General features: G+C 61.7%; 1 protein-coding gene across 2 annotated transcripts; it reads right to left on the minus strand.

Annotated features, from left to right (window-relative positions):
- Positions 1-11,487: 11,487 nt before the first annotated feature.
- CKB (creatine kinase B) lies at positions 11,488-14,418 on the minus strand. Of its 2 annotated transcripts, XM_006925593.2 has the most exons (7): positions 14,178-14,416; positions 13,835-13,989; positions 13,630-13,762; positions 13,170-13,341; positions 12,336-12,459; positions 11,963-12,152; positions 11,488-11,878 (listed from the first exon to the last, which is right to left on the minus strand). In XM_006925593.2, exons 1-7 carry the CDS (start codon positions 14,413-14,415, stop codon positions 11,700-11,702), a joined length of 1,191 nt encoding a protein of 396 aa, XP_006925655.2. In that variant the 5' UTR covers position 14,416; the 3' UTR covers positions 11,488-11,699. The 2 variants fall into 2 exon arrangements, with proteins under 2 accessions (XP_006925655.2, XP_015455056.2); XM_015599570.2 differs by having other exon boundaries at positions 13,630-13,989; positions 14,178-14,418.
- Positions 14,419-14,519: the final 101 nt, after the last annotated feature.

Genomic DNA, 14,519 nt, shown 5'->3' on the forward strand with positions numbered 1-14,519 from the left:
CCCCGTGCGGAGAAACACAGGTCTTGACGGTTCTGGGTTTGTGCTCCGTGAAGTATGTAATTTCGCGCTTTCACGACCCGAATTCAGTCCCTGGATCCGACCTATGGCTTTTTCCCAGCGCCACGTGGCTGGCTGGCTGGGGAGAGTGGACTCGTCGGCCAGGTTGCCACCTCACTCGCACAGGGAAATCACCACATCGACTGCTGTGCTGTCTGGGTTCTGGGTTTGTTGGTCAAAGCAAGAAAGTCAGGACAGTCGCTCAGTCACAAATACTTGCGTCTGCCATGGGCACATCTGTGGGCAGAACAAAGACTGGAGTCACTTAGCATGTGTTCTAATAGGACAGCGGTGCCAGCAGTGGTAAGTCAGGCGCCTAGTATGTTACAGAGTGGTAAATGCCACAGAAAGCTCCGCAGCGTGGGGCAAGGCATCCCAGAGGTTCTGGGGCCCCGGCAAGTGCCGTGTTCAGTGGGCAGTGGGGTGGCGGGCTGCCGGAGCAGAGCGTGGCCGGCAGGGGTCACCCGCAGAGCGGGTGGGAGGTGCGGTCAGGTGCCAACCAGGCCTTGAGTGCCGCTGCACACTCGCGTCTTCCTCTGAGGTGAGAGCTGCTGGGGTCTCAGACCGGAAAGTGGCATGGCCTCGGGCTCTCAGAGGACGGCCCTGGCAGCTGTGCTGCGAGTTCATCCAGGGAGCCGGGGGAGCCAGGACGGTTCGGAGGTCGCCGGCAGTAATCGGGCACGCGATGCGGGCACGGTGCGACGGCGGTGGGGTCCTGGCTATGTTCTGAAGTAAGAGTCACCTGCATTTGCTCTCAGGTGGGTATGGGCAGTGAGAAGAGGCCAGGGCGACTCTGATTTTGGGCCTGAGAGGCGGAAAGGATGGGCAGGTTGGTGTAGACCGGTTGGAGGGCAGGTGTGCACAGCAGGTGGACCTGGGGAGCCCCTGCGGGCAGCTGGTTCCTGGTTAAAGCTGGGAGACAGTTCCCCGGAGGAGAGGGGAGCGCCCACACTGAGCCTGGGGCGGACACCGCCTGGAGAGGCCAGGGAGGAGAGGCCGGGGAGGGGAGGCCTGGGAGCCGAGCCGGGCCCGGGAGCGATAGCAGGTGAGTTAGGCCCTGTGACCTAACATTACAGCACATGATTTTCACCTGACTGGAACTTTCAGACTCTCCGTATTTGATGGATAGGTCCGTCGGTCCGTCGGTCGGTCGGTCGGTCGGTCATCAATCGATTCGTCGATCCCTCCCCTTCCTCGCGCTGCAGGCACTTTACCTCCCCAGACCCAGTCCAGTCCCTTCAGCACACGCTCTGGAGTAGAGCTCGCTGCGCTTGGGTTCCTCCGCAGGTTGCCCTGCAGAAGTTGGCGGAGGTGACACATAGTGCCGCCAAGCAGATGTGGCTGCAGCCTAGTTCCTTCTTGTCTTTAAACCCAGGACACTTTTCAGAGTGTTTGCCTTGTTTAAATTGTATATTGGAAGTTAAATCCCTTTAAGAAAAATTAGTTTTGCATGTGTGCTGGTGAAACGGCCACTCTTTATGCAGACAAAAATGTTTATGGTATTTTCAGCTGCTTATTTGTCAAGAGCATCAGGGGCCCGCAGAGGGAGGCCTCTCTTCACGGAGCTGCTGCCTGTCCAGCCGATGCCCATGTCCTGCCATCGGCTCAGTCGGGTGCGGACCCACGCAAGGCCTCGAGCGAGTGCTGTGGGTGGAGGGTGGCATTTGCATTTTAACACATTGCTGGCCCGGTGAGACGTGGACGTGTGTCGATAAGACCAATATTTACCGGCAGAAGCAGTCTGGGTCGGTCGTATTTAGAGGCTCTGTTACTGATTGGCGTTGCTTTGACTTCAAGTGGCAGCATAGGTGGCGCTGCCTTACCGAGGCTAAACCGTGAAATCTCACCCATTACCGAGGGGCCCATGTCCCTCCGTTAGGTGCTGCGTTCTCAGGGTGTGGTGTTTTTTTTTCTGCATACAACAAATTTTGAAAAGGAATATTCTAGAGAACTTGAAAAATCTCTCGAGAAGTGACGACAAGGCCACATTTTGTCCTCACCCACTCCCCTGGAATCCTGCTGAGGCGGGGAGAGGCAGCCGCAGGCCGGTGCCGCTGCATTTATTTACCCGCCCAGCAGAACGTTGTCCTGCCCCAGAAGCTAAGGGTGGTCTTCCCGTTCTGCTGACGTCCCTCGTCACGTCAGGTGAGTCTGAGGAACCAAGACGGTGAGCCCGGCTCTGAGGTGGTCCTTCGTTTCTGAACGCGAAGACCCTGTGGAGAGCGGAAGGCGCGTGACTGACCTTTAGAAAGATGCACGGCTGAGATCGTCTCCCAGCATAGGTTTCCCCAGAAGCCTAGAGAATGATGCTGTTTAGGAGGAAAATCTCCCATGTGCATTATGCACACCTTCCTGTTGCTATGGAAACCGTCCCCGGGATGCCCTGTCCCGGCAGTCCCGCTCAGTGAGTGATGAGCGGTGACCTTGGGCTCCTCGAGCGGCTGCCGCTGCTGTGAGCAACACCAGGGAGCCACAGGGACGAGGTGGGTCTGTGAGGGAGGTCCAGGCAAGAAGGCTGTCGGAAACGTGGTCAGGAGTGAGGAGGGCTGGGATAGAAGGGCCTAGAACTTCCCTTTTTGGGCTTGTTTTGTGTATTTGCCATGAGGTCTTTATGGGGGGAAGTGGTTGCTCTTGAAGGGAGCAGTGGGAAGGGACGGACACTTCCTAACAGTGTACAAGTGAGTCCAGAGTGACCGTCCCTGAGTAGAACCCCAGTGTCCTCGCCAGTCAGGAGGACAAGAGTCCAACAGCTTTGGTATTTGGTTTGCCACTTTGGGAGACTAGAACCCAGGCAGAGGTGACACTTCCTCAAAGGCACTGCTCGCCATGTGGTGTGGTGGCAGTGGCCAGGCCATGGGTGAGATTCAGGATGGTAAATGTCACAGCAGCGTCGTCATCCTCAGGTCAGAAAGAGCTCAGGCAGGGCACCTGGGCCTCTCGGGTCCGCAGGAAGGGGAACCACGCGAGGGGGAGAAGCGATCGGAGGGACGAGCTGGGGAGGTCAGAGCCGTGGAGAGCAGAACGGGGCCGGGGGTCGGAGGCCTGCCTGCCTTCATGTTTGGGCCAGGCCCTCAAGGAGGAAGCCAGCTTGTGTGGGTGGCTCTCGGGAGCAGAGTGGACATGGCAAGGAGATCTCTGTGGACGCAAGCAGGAAAGGTCCGCCGAGCAGTATGCCCAGCCAGGCGGCGGTGCCCAGCCTGCCCCATGGGTCACACCTCGAGTCTGTGTTCCCAAGGAGGACCCCTCGGGATCCACTCCAGCGGGACGTCCGAGCCCTGCTTAAAGGTAAAGTAGGCGGTGTGGCCTCATGGCTGAGGTGTGCCCCCTTGACCCAGGCAGCCTGCTTTCCAGACCACAGCCTCATGACCTCGGGTTTTCTCTTCTAGAAAGTCAGCGTGGTGGTCATGATTCGCCACCCTCAGTGGGTGGCAGGGTCCCCCAGACGGCAGGTACAGAGCAGGGCACCCGGCAGGTGTGAGTGAACCCTGCTGCTCAAATGGGCAGGTCTTTTTGAACAAGGACACGGCCAGCTCTCTGCTCCCTGCTGCCAACTGGCCCAAGGCACAAAGACCAGGACCAGTGTGGACTCTCTGGTCCTCGGGAGGGGGCGCAGCCCTCTCAGCAGAGGCTCCAGAAGGAAAGTCCCGCGGTCTGCAAGATGCAGGGTGCTGGCCTCGGAGCCTGCCGTTAGGAAAGCTGACAGGCCTATGCCACCACAGCCCTGGCCCCGAGCCTCTGCCACATTCCCAGAGGACAGGGAGCAGCAGGAGGAGCCTGGTGTAAGACGCAGGCAGGAGGCAATGGCGCCCTCCCTGCCTGCCAGGTTCTGCTCACCGCTCCTTCTGAAGGGGGCCCACCCTGGCCATCATGTTTAAAGTCGTACCCAGCTCTCCCTGCTGGCTTCTGAAGGGGGCCCGCATGTTTAAAGTCGTACCCAGCTCTCCCTGCTGGCCTGGCTCTGTCCCCTCTGCCTGCTGCTCCTATGACACAAGCAGTCGACGTCATTTACAAACATTTTGTCTGTCACGTCCTTCTCCCTCCCTTGCTCTTACTAGAGTGTGAGCCCCATGAGGCACGGGTTTTTGTCTTTTTTTCACCTGCACCCCAAGTACCTAGAGTAGAGCTCGATACACAGCACGGAGTGTCCACGTGGCAGTAATGACAGTCATGCCGGGCGGGAGATCCCTAGGAAGCACGAGGCGGCGTGGCGGCTTCCGCTGGCGCCGTTACCGCCGTGCGTCCGCCTCCAGCGGCCCTTGTGCCCGCCCTACTGTGCTGCCGAGGCTCGGGCCTCACGTGGGCCACGGGGGCGTGCTCTCTTCACGGAGCTGCCTGTCCAGCCGATGCCCTTGTGCCGTGCAGCGTAGTCGGGTGCAGGCCATGCAGGGCCTCGGTGAGTGCTGCGGGAGGACGGGTGGGTCCTGCCTCAGATGGCATTTGCCATCAGATGTTAAAACACTTGGCTTAGTGCCTTAACCTGCGTCCCACAGCACAGTCACGCAGTCAGTGCAGTGTTTGGATTTCGGCCTGTTAAATAGCAGCCTGGTGTCCAGTCCGAAGGTTAGAGTCATGGGCGTCAACGTTGCCTTCACCGCTGTGTGCTGTGTCACAGTCAGCAAACCAAGAGGTGAGACCTGCGAGCAGGTCCCGATTTGTGGACCTGCTTGCGCCTCCCACTAGAGCTAGGGAAGCTGGTCCCCAGAGGGGTCACCTCAGGGCCGAGACTGGACTGCCACCCACTAAGAGGACCTGGGTCCCAGGATACAGGGAGGGAAATGGGGCTACACTGTGCACTTCTGCCGCCGTTGGCTTTGGTTCCGTTCCTTTGTTGCTCTGTTTTTACCTTCTGCCGCCGTTGGCTTTGGTTCCGTTCCTTTGTTGATCTGTTTTTGCTGCTTGTTTTTGCTGCTGTTTGTGTGGTTGGGTTGATTGGTTACAAATTCTGAGGTTCTCACGTCTTTTTCCAGCTCCCTGGACATTCATTCCAGTGGTTTCTAGCAGTGGCGAAACATATTACCCAGGGGGGGCGATGAGTACGGGCCCATGTGGGGGTGTCCGTGAGAAAAGAGACAGCTGATCTGCCGAGGCTCTCCCCCCCTCTCCCCCCCGGTGCCTTTTGTGCTTCCTGCTCGCTCCTCTCCACCCCGCCCACTGAAGCCACCTCCACGCGTTATTTTGAGCCAGCATTCCAGGATTCAGCCCCCAGGCAGCGGGGTTGGGGTGGGGGGGAGCTGCTCAGCAGGAGCCTCCCGGCCTCTGCCCGGGCCCCCAGTGCCAGGGTGCTCACACACGCGCAGCCCAGGGAGCTGGGGAACCGTGCTGGGCAGCTTCTCGTGCCACCCCGGGTGTCCCCCGCTCTTGGGAGCTTTCACTAGTCAACGCTCAGGTACTCGAAGATGAAAACGGTGCTCCCTCCCTGAATTCTGCTTCTCCAAGTGAAACCGCCCGGTCCTTTTCAGGTGCTTCAGGACAAGACATAAAGAATTTTCATCACTGTTCACATGTTCGTTCCTCGACATGCACCTTTCGGGCAGGTTAGGGTGAGGCAGCTATTCTGGGAGGGCGCTGCGCTGAGCTGTGGGGATCCAGAAATAAAGCAGGTAAAACCCGTGTCTTCCAGAAGCTCATCCTCACAGGGAGAAGGATGCAGACACGGTCCTGAAACCTGGTATGGCCAGTGCTGGCAAAGGAACCCCGGGGCTCAAGGCCGAGCAGGAAGCCAGTTTGGGTTGGGGAGGCGGGTACAGGTGACAGGTACAGCCGGAAGCACCCCCGAGTCTGCTCAGCAAAACAGGAGGGATCAGTGCGTGCAAAGGGAAGACAGCGGGGGCGGTGATGGGGCTGGACAGGCTGTCTCGTCACTGTCCCAGTAAAGTGTGTCTCATACAACGTGTCTCTATTAAGGGGACTTTTTGGCCTGACTCTTCCTTAGAGGGTGACCTGGCAGGCTTCGGGGTAGAGTTATGCTGCCGCCAGACCAGACCAGACCCCGCTGCACTGGGAAGACAGGTCCGGAGACCAGCGAGGAGGCGTCCTGGCGTGGGGTGCCTGGCACGCGGCTCCTTCCGGGCGCGGTCTGCACCGGCTTGCCTCCCCTGGGAGCACGTGCCAGCAGCGTGGGTGGGTGTGATGCGTTCCCCGGGCAGGCATGTGTTGCATGGGAATGAGCCGGGAAGCAGGAGCACATGCAGTCATGTGCACGGCTGCGCCCCGGGAGTCTGCCGGTACAGGGCCTCCTGAGAGCCATCCTCTGACACTGGGAGCTGCGTGTTCTGGGCACTGCTCCAGTTAGTTCCTCCTCTGCTCGTGACCTCAGGCCAGCTTCCCCTCCTCAACACCCAGCTTGGCTGAGCCCGCTGCCCGCGCCCCGGGCCCTCTCGCCACGCTCTCGGACTCTGGAGAACCGTGATGGGCTCGTCCTGTGGCTCTTGGCCTGTCCACAGTCGGGGGAAGTCCAGTTAGCCGGGGAGGCTGTGCTCTATACCTTTTGTCCTGGTGTCACTCGTGTGCAGGCACATTGCGCTGGGCCGCATTTCCTAGTACGTCATCAATAAATTGAACCCAAGTACTAGAACTGGGCTGGGAAAGACAGTCCTGTCGTCACATGTGCTCGAGGCCAGGGCACAGAGGAAGGCAGGCCGCACCTTCATCCCCCTTCCAGCCTCCCTCTGCCCCGACACTGTGGCCGTGACGTGCACCGCAGCAGCGTGGGTGGCCCTTATCGAGCACAGTGTCAACAATTTTATGTGTGGGTGATTATGTAACACCTTATTATTTCTTTTTGAAAGTAATGAATTTGAAGCACAACTTAATGCGGTGAGCAGTTTGGGTCAAAATGATTGACAAAGCTAGGTTTCCTATTTTAGTGAAAATTTAATAGAAGTTTTGTTTTTTAGCTAAGCTGTGTGATTCTGGAGTACCCTGGGCGTGTGGTAACACCCAGACCAGTAATGGGTGCGGCCCAGCTGGCGTGGGTTGGGATGAATGGGGGAGACCCAGAGCTTGACCTCATAACCTGCGTGTCTCATAAGGTCGATGGCAAAACAGCCGTGTGACGGGAGAGGGATGCAGGGTCACTCCCGAGAGTGATGGGACGAGTGAGAGCCTTCCCACGCGGAGGGCTGGGGCAGGCAGGGAACTGTTCCCTGGGGACTTGGGCCGAGGTGGGCCCGGGGCTTGGGGCGGGCAGGGCAGAGCGTGGGGAGCAGAGAGCAGACGTGCGGAAGGGCGCCCCGGGTTAGATCGAGACGGCGAAGGAAGACAGGTCGGGACACGTTGGGGCCTCGGCCCTCAATCTCGGGCCTGGCATGTGCCATCCCGAGTGCACGCTGGTGTGGCAGGTGCCCAAGGCCATAGTTTCTGGAGCCACTGGTCTCAGTTCCAGCTAAACTCCTGGACTGCTTCCCTTCCAAGCCCTGCAGGACCCCCAGCGGACCAGCGGCGCCTAGCAGGGGCCCAGCGCCAGTCCCCATCGCCAAGTCAGGAGTACTGCCGGCCACCACACGTGTCTGTGCACATGGAGGCGCGCCACCCGCCAGGCTTGGATGGCCTTGTCCTCGCATTCCAAGATGGCCTCTGGAGCGTTTGATTCTGTGACCACGGCCACTGCGGGGTGTCTTGGAAACATGGCGCTCTGGCTGGGCAGCCACACACCGGGCGCAGAGCTAGGTCCTGTTATGGAAGCGGAGGGGAGAGCACCTGCTGGGCACCAGCGGCTGCTGCAGAGTCGGAACCGGAGGAGCCGGAGGAGCCGGAGGACTTCCAGCTTTTCTGGGTCTTGCCTTAAATTTTGACAAGCCCTTACCTCTGAGAAAGGTGTGAAAGTCAGGACTTCTTGAACCCACGCGAACGCCTTCACCTCTCTGTGCCCTCAGCAAAGCAGAGCCGCTTCCGCAAAGGCGGCCGGGAGGAGGTGGGAAGAGGCCAGACCGGGAATGGCGCCCGCAGAAAGCCTCCAGGCCGACTTGGGAACCAGGGTTTTTGTCCTCCAAGTCACATGTCAAAAGCCTCGCTTCTCCCAGCTGAAATGCTGTCCCCTGCTTCGTGGAGACCTCACAGCTTGAAAGATGACTCCTTGCCATCAGACGATCGTTCCACTTTGTTACCTGTGGAAAAGGAAATTGACTGGGAGTCCACGTGAGTGCTCTGCACGGCCCCCGGGACGCTGTGACAGGTGCACCACCTGGAAATGCAGGCTGAGCCACCGTCAGGCGACGGTGCGTCTTCACACTGCACACTCAGGGCCAGAATATCCCAGAAAGTCAGGGAGCCTCACTGGTGACCCTCACCAGTCCTCTCTCCTCTCTGAGCCTCAGTTCCCCCCACCCTGGAGTGGCGATCAATCCAAACAGAACAAATGAGCGGTGACAGCAAAGTCCTGCTGCCTCAGTGGTCTCCCACAAACTGTGACACATTAAAGCATTTTTTAAAAACACCTAAAAAAAGAATTGGGTTCAGCTTATATAAGTGCTACATGTTCACTGTAGAAAATTTGGAAAATAAAGTTTAAAGCAGGACATCACCTGTTACCCCGCCACCCACAGCCACCACTGTTCTCGGCTTTTCCACGCATGTTCTGTGTGGGATCCCAGTACAAGCTGTTTTATAACCAGGTTTGACAGCTCGACTTTTTTAAGCGAGTCGGCATCTCGCTGGCGGAGTCTCCGCACGGTCGGGGACGCCCGCCTGGCACCTCTGATGCGGGCGTCCTGGCTTTTCACCCGGCAGCCGGGACCACTTCGTCCCCGTTCTCAGTAATTATGTTTCTTAAGGATTTCTGCAGGGCAGTGTTTCTCAGAGGGACGGGCAATTCTGGTCCTCAGGGCACTTGACGGTGTCTGGGGACACTCCATGGTCGCAGGGGCGGGTAAATACCGCTGGTACCTGGAAGCTGGAGACCCGGGGATGCAGCTCAGCGCCCGGCAGTGCCCAGGGACGGGGCCCCTACGCGATGGTCCCGCCCGGATGTCCGTGGGCTGCGGCTCTGAAACCAGGCAGTGGGCTCCTTCGTAGCTGGCAGTGGCAGTGAGGCCGGAGTGCTGTCAGGGTCGCTGCTCGGTGTACTCCACGCGAGACAGTGAATGAGAAACGGTGTGTGCGGCGGCGTGTGGCCGGGTGTTGCTTAGCTGTCCCATGCTTGGCCGTGATTTCAAGGACAATTAAACTCGCCCTGTTCGAAGGTCTCAAATCCAGAGGAAAGGGGAGGTGATGGGGACGCTGGTCAGAGGGTCCAAGGACGGCCGACAGGCCTCCCGGAAGGAGCTTGCTCAGTACAGCGAGAGGAAATGAGGGGTCAGGGTGAGGCAGAGGGCGGAGCGTGGGTAGGACAGTGGCCTGGACAGCAGCCTTGGTGTCAAGTCAGGAGTAGCTCTGAGCCCGCCCCACGGGGCCCCGGGGAGCAGGGCCTTCTCCGCCTGGGGGTCTGCTTGTGTGACCAGGTTCCTGAGGGGCCCAGAGCTGTGTGGCGTGTGCCCCACCTGGGCCTCGGTGAAGAGGGCGGGGCTCGGGCCGTGGCCACTCGGCCTTCCTGAGCCACGTGATGAGGCCTGCGTCGGGTGACTGAAGTGTCAGGGCATTTGGCCTGGCTCGCTGTTCCTGGGCGGCCGCACCTGGTATTCTGGACAGTGGAAGGGGTGTCCTGAAACCTTCCATCAGGCCAGAAGTGAGGTGCCTGCCTTACAGGCCCCTTGGGAGCTTGTGCACCCCAGGGCCCGTGCCCCAGGCGAAGCCCGAGCGGAGGGGGCACAGATGGACACGGCCAGGAAGCCCGAGGCCCGCGTACAGTCACCGCGCCGCTCATGGGGCACAGCAGGGCCTCAGATGGCGGCGACACAGCAAGATGGCAGCTCAAGGACCAGCCCGGGGAGGGCTTCCCGCTGCTGTGTCTCCTGCCCGCGCCGCCCTCAGCCTCCCCTCTGCAGGGCAAGGCCTTGCGCGCGGAGCGCCGCGCTTTCTCCCACAGTCTACGAAGCACCATGTGGCCTGGCCCAGCCCCCACTGGCTGGAGGGGTGAACCGAAGCCAAGAAAAGGGGAGCCTTGTCTAATGGGTGCCGCTGGCCTGGCCAAAGGGTGGGCCCAGAACTGGTCCTCAGCTCCCAGGCTGGTCAACCCAGGACCCAAAGGGTGACTGCAGAGATCGCCTCTCTGCCAGCCGGTGCCCCAGGGGCCAGCCCTCCCAGGTGTCCGGTCTCTGGTCCCTCGCCCCGCCCCAGCCTGGACACCACCTGCACGGGCCCCTCAGACCAAGCCCGGCCACTGAAGCAGATGCCAGGACGCACCTCCTGCTCCTGCTGCTCCTCTGCAGTCCCCCAACCCGCTTGTCCTGAGCCCCAGTGTCTGGGTTGACCAGCTTCCCCAGGCCAGGACCCAAGAGCACCAACTTTAGTGTGCGAAAGTGCCTAGCCCAGGATGCGGTGGGCGCAGAGGCCATGCCCAGCTGCTCTCAGTCACAGGGTAACCTAGAGAGAACAAGGCCTGCCTGGCCCAAGCTTGAGGAGTTGGGGTGCCCCAGACCCTGGTGGGGGCGGAGTGGCAGGACAGAGGTGGTCCCGGCCAGCAGGTGGCAGCACAGACTGTCCACAGAGTTGAGGAGCTAGAGAAAGAAGACAGCGGGGCCCTGGCTGGCTCACTGCACCCACCTCGGCTCCCCAAGCCCTGGGGTGTCCCTCAGGGTGCCCACTTTGTGGTAGGGCCCCGAGAAACCAGTCAGGGACAGTGGCAGCTGGGGAGGGACTGGGAAACAGACCAAGAACAGCCCCCATCTGCCTCCTGGCCAGGGACCCTATGATTGGCCCCAGCATGGGAGGCCAGGCGGCACAGGAGGGTCTCGGAGAGGAGGCCACAGGAAGAGGGACGTGAGGCCCGGGCCTTCCTGGAAGGGACTGGAGGGACAGGGGAGGGGGGTGGGGGCTGCAGCCTGAGGAGGTTGGGAGGGAGGGGAGGGATCGTTTCACAGATAGAGTAGGTGTTGGGGAGGACAGGAGAGGCAGGGAGATGCTGCCAGGATGCCAAGGATGGGGGACTCTCGGGGGGTGGGGGGAGGCACAGAAAAGTGTCAAGTTTCAGGGGTCCTGCCACTCCCCTCACAGGGTCCACACCTCCCCCACTCTGCGAGATGGGGCTGAGCAAAGTGCCAGGCTCCACCCTCCAGGCCCAGATGTCCTTAGATGTTCAGATTGGGGCTCTGCCACCCTGGAGCTCCTCCCTCTCCTTGGCCCTCCCCCCAGCCCACCCCAGGCCTGCAAGGAAGCCAAGTAGGATGGCCAGAAGGGATTCATGGGATAGGACTGGGTGGGCACAGCGGCCTCCTGATGACTGTCGCGTCTTACAGAAAGCGAAGTGCTGAGGGCAGGCTGGGGACTCGGGCCCCCGTGGCCTGGTGGCTGGGCCCAGGCTGCCCCTGGGAAGGGAGGCAGCACTCAGACTCGGACTCGGGGCAGGCCAAAACCCTAGTTTATTTCAGCATCAGCAACATCTTAGCCATCACAAAAATAAACTCTACCAAGGGCGACAGAAGTCTCTACAGCGAGGCTAAGGGCTCAGCCGCCAGGCGGCGAACATCAAGGGTGCGTGGTGGGCACTGCCCGGACAATAAGTTAGGAAGCAGCAGGGCTGGTGGTGGTGACAGATGCAGGCCGGGGCTTCACTTCTGGGCCGGCACGAGGTCGTCAATGGCCTGGCCTTGCTCCAGCCTCTGTTCCATCTCAATGAGCAGCTTCACACCATCCACCACCATCTGCACCAGCTCCACCTCTGAGAAGCCCAGGCGGTCTGCGTTGGAGACGTCGAAGACCCCACCCACAGCAGCCGTGTCCACACCGCCTGGGGAGACAGCCAGGTCAGCAGGGCTGGAGTGGGGGGACTGCCCCAGGGGAGAGAGCTGCTGGCAGTCCCTGCCTCACTCACCTGTGCCTCGCTTCTGAAGCCGCAGCCTCTTGAGCACCTCAGAGAACTTCTCATGCTTGCCCAGGTGGGGCAGCTTGATGTGCACACCTGCCCGCAGCCCTGTGCCCAGGTTGGATGGGCAGGTGAGTATGTAGCCCAGGTGAGGATTCCACATGAACTCGTAGTTCTTAGACTTGAAGAGTGTTTCAATCTGGAGGTGGAGAAGGGGTGACAGGGGAGGTCTGGTGAGACAGCCCTCCCCGTAAGGGACCAGTTGGGACCCAGAAGCCCCTGACAGGACCCTACGGTGACTGAGACCTGGGCTCCCCAGTGACCCTGGTAGGGCACCCTGTCTCTGCCCAAGCCAGCCCGGCTGCAGATGCCCAGGCCTGACCTGGGTGAGGCCGTTGCAGAAGCGGGTGAACACCTCCTTCATGTCGCCCCCCTTCTGCATGGAGATGACCCGCAGGTGGTCCTCCTCATTGATCCACACCAGGAAGGTCTTGTTGTCATTGTGCCTGGGGGGAGGGGCACAGTCAAGCCACTGCCTCCAACCGTGGTCTTAGGGCACAGCCAGAAAAAATCTATAGGGGGTCGTCAGGCCCGAGGACCTCCGCAAAGTCCTGGAGGGGCTCCTTTCAGCTGCACCGGGGACTCCAGCCCTATCACACTGGGGGGGGAGGGTGGCAGAAAGGGTTAAGAAAGCCCTGATCGGCACCCCATCCTGCCAGTCATGTGCTGGGGCAGGGTGCTGGGGGCGGGGGCAAGGTCCCCTACCTAGGAGGTAAGAAACACTGGGCAGCCAGGACAGCCCCCCAGGGAAAGCACCGTTTCTGGGCAGAGAAGGCGGCCCTACGCAGACAGTGGGAGCGGGAGGCTGTAAACCCTCCCCCATCCCCACGGGGAAGCATCTGCGTCACGCAGCACCTGGCAGTCCCGGAGCGGGGAAGCGGGTGAGAAAAACAAGGAGCTAGAGCTCCCAAGAGGAGGGTGAAGGAGAGACGTCAACACGACCTGTCCCCCACCCCTAAGATCCCGAGGCTGAAGCCTTCCTCGGCTCGGTCTCTACAAACCTGCCTGCGCGGTCAAGGTCACCTGCGACGAAGCCTAGGCGGCTCCAAACCTGTCCGAGGAGCGCTGCCCCTCCCTCTTGCTCCTAGGCGTCGGTGGGGGCAGGGCGCAGGGCGGGGGGGAGCCGCGCGGGAGGGGGAGGGGAGAAGGCACGCACCAGATACCACGGGCGTCCGGCCAGTCGCGAGCCATGCCGGAGGCCAGCAGCAGGGGCGACACGGGTTTGTCGAAGAGAAAGTGGTCGTCAATGAGCTGCTGCTGCTCCGCGTCGGTCATGCTCTTGAGTGCGTAGTACCTGCCGGCCAGGTCGCCATCCAAGCTCGACAGCGCTGCGGAGGGGCGCGCTCAGGGCACAGGCCGCCGGCTCCGGCCCCACCCCGCTCCGGCTTCACGGGCCCGCGACCTCCCCACGCGCGCCCAGCCCCGTGGGAGAGCAGTCCACGCGGCCCGGGCGGCGACCCCGTCGGGCGCCCGCCCCCCATCTCGGGGAAACCGGACCGCACGCGCCGATAAGAACGCGGCGGCCGCGGCGGAGGCTCGGGTGACTGGTAAACAAGCCGGGGCGGGTCCGGGAACAGGGACGCGGACGCGGAGGCGGCTTGGCCGCCGACCCCTACCTTCCACCGCCAGCTTCTCGATGGCGCGGCGCTCCCCGCGGCTGCAGTGCGGGGGAAGGCAGAAGCCGCGGATGCTGCGGCCGGTGCGCACGCGCGAGCTCAGCACGTAGTTGGGGTCCAGGTCGTCGCCGCCCTGAGGGCCGAGCGGGGGTGAGCCCCGGGACACCCCCCACCCAGCCCTCCCGCCACCCGGGCAGCCCCGCACCTGCAGGTTGTCGGGGTTGAGGTCAGTCTTGTGCTCGTCGCCCGGCTTGTAGCCGCCGTGCCGGTCCTCGATGATGGGGTCAAAGAGCTCCTTGAACACGTCGTACGACTCCTCGTCGCCCGCCACGCAGCCCACGGTCATGATATAGGGGTGGCCTGGGGGGGACGCGGAACGGGGACAGTGACGTCACTGCCAGGCCTGAGCAAGCAGCCGAGGACCCTGCGGCTGCGCTAGGAGAGGGGGCGCGGGGACCCCGGCCGAAGAGCGTTCTGGAGGGCGCTGGCCCCGGGGATATCCCGCGGGTTAGGCGCCGGCATCCTGGCCCCAGGACGGGCGCGCGTACCCGGGTTGTCCACTCCGGTCTGGATGACGTCGTCCAGCGTGAAGCCGCTCGGCGTGCTCTTGGCGCGCAGCTCGGCGTACAGCTCGGGGGTCAGCACCTTGGCCATGTGGTTGTTGTGGCTGCTGAGGTCGGGGAACTCGTCCTCGGCCGGGAAGCGCAGCTTGAGCGTGTTGTGGCTGTTGGAGAAGGGCATGGCGGCGGCGGCTGCGGGCGGCGGGCTGCGGGGAGACGCGGGCATCACTGAGGACCCGGCGCATGCGGCCTCCCGGGACCTGCCAACCACCCAGGACCCCGCGGCCCTGACCCCCGGTCATCCCGGGACGCCGCCAAGGTCAGCGGGGT

Source organism: Pteropus alecto, unplaced genomic scaffold (assembly GCF_000325575.1).
Source record: "Pteropus alecto unplaced genomic scaffold, ASM32557v1 scaffold8, whole genome shotgun sequence".
Taxonomy (NCBI): Eukaryota; Metazoa; Chordata; class Mammalia; order Chiroptera; family Pteropodidae; genus Pteropus; species Pteropus alecto.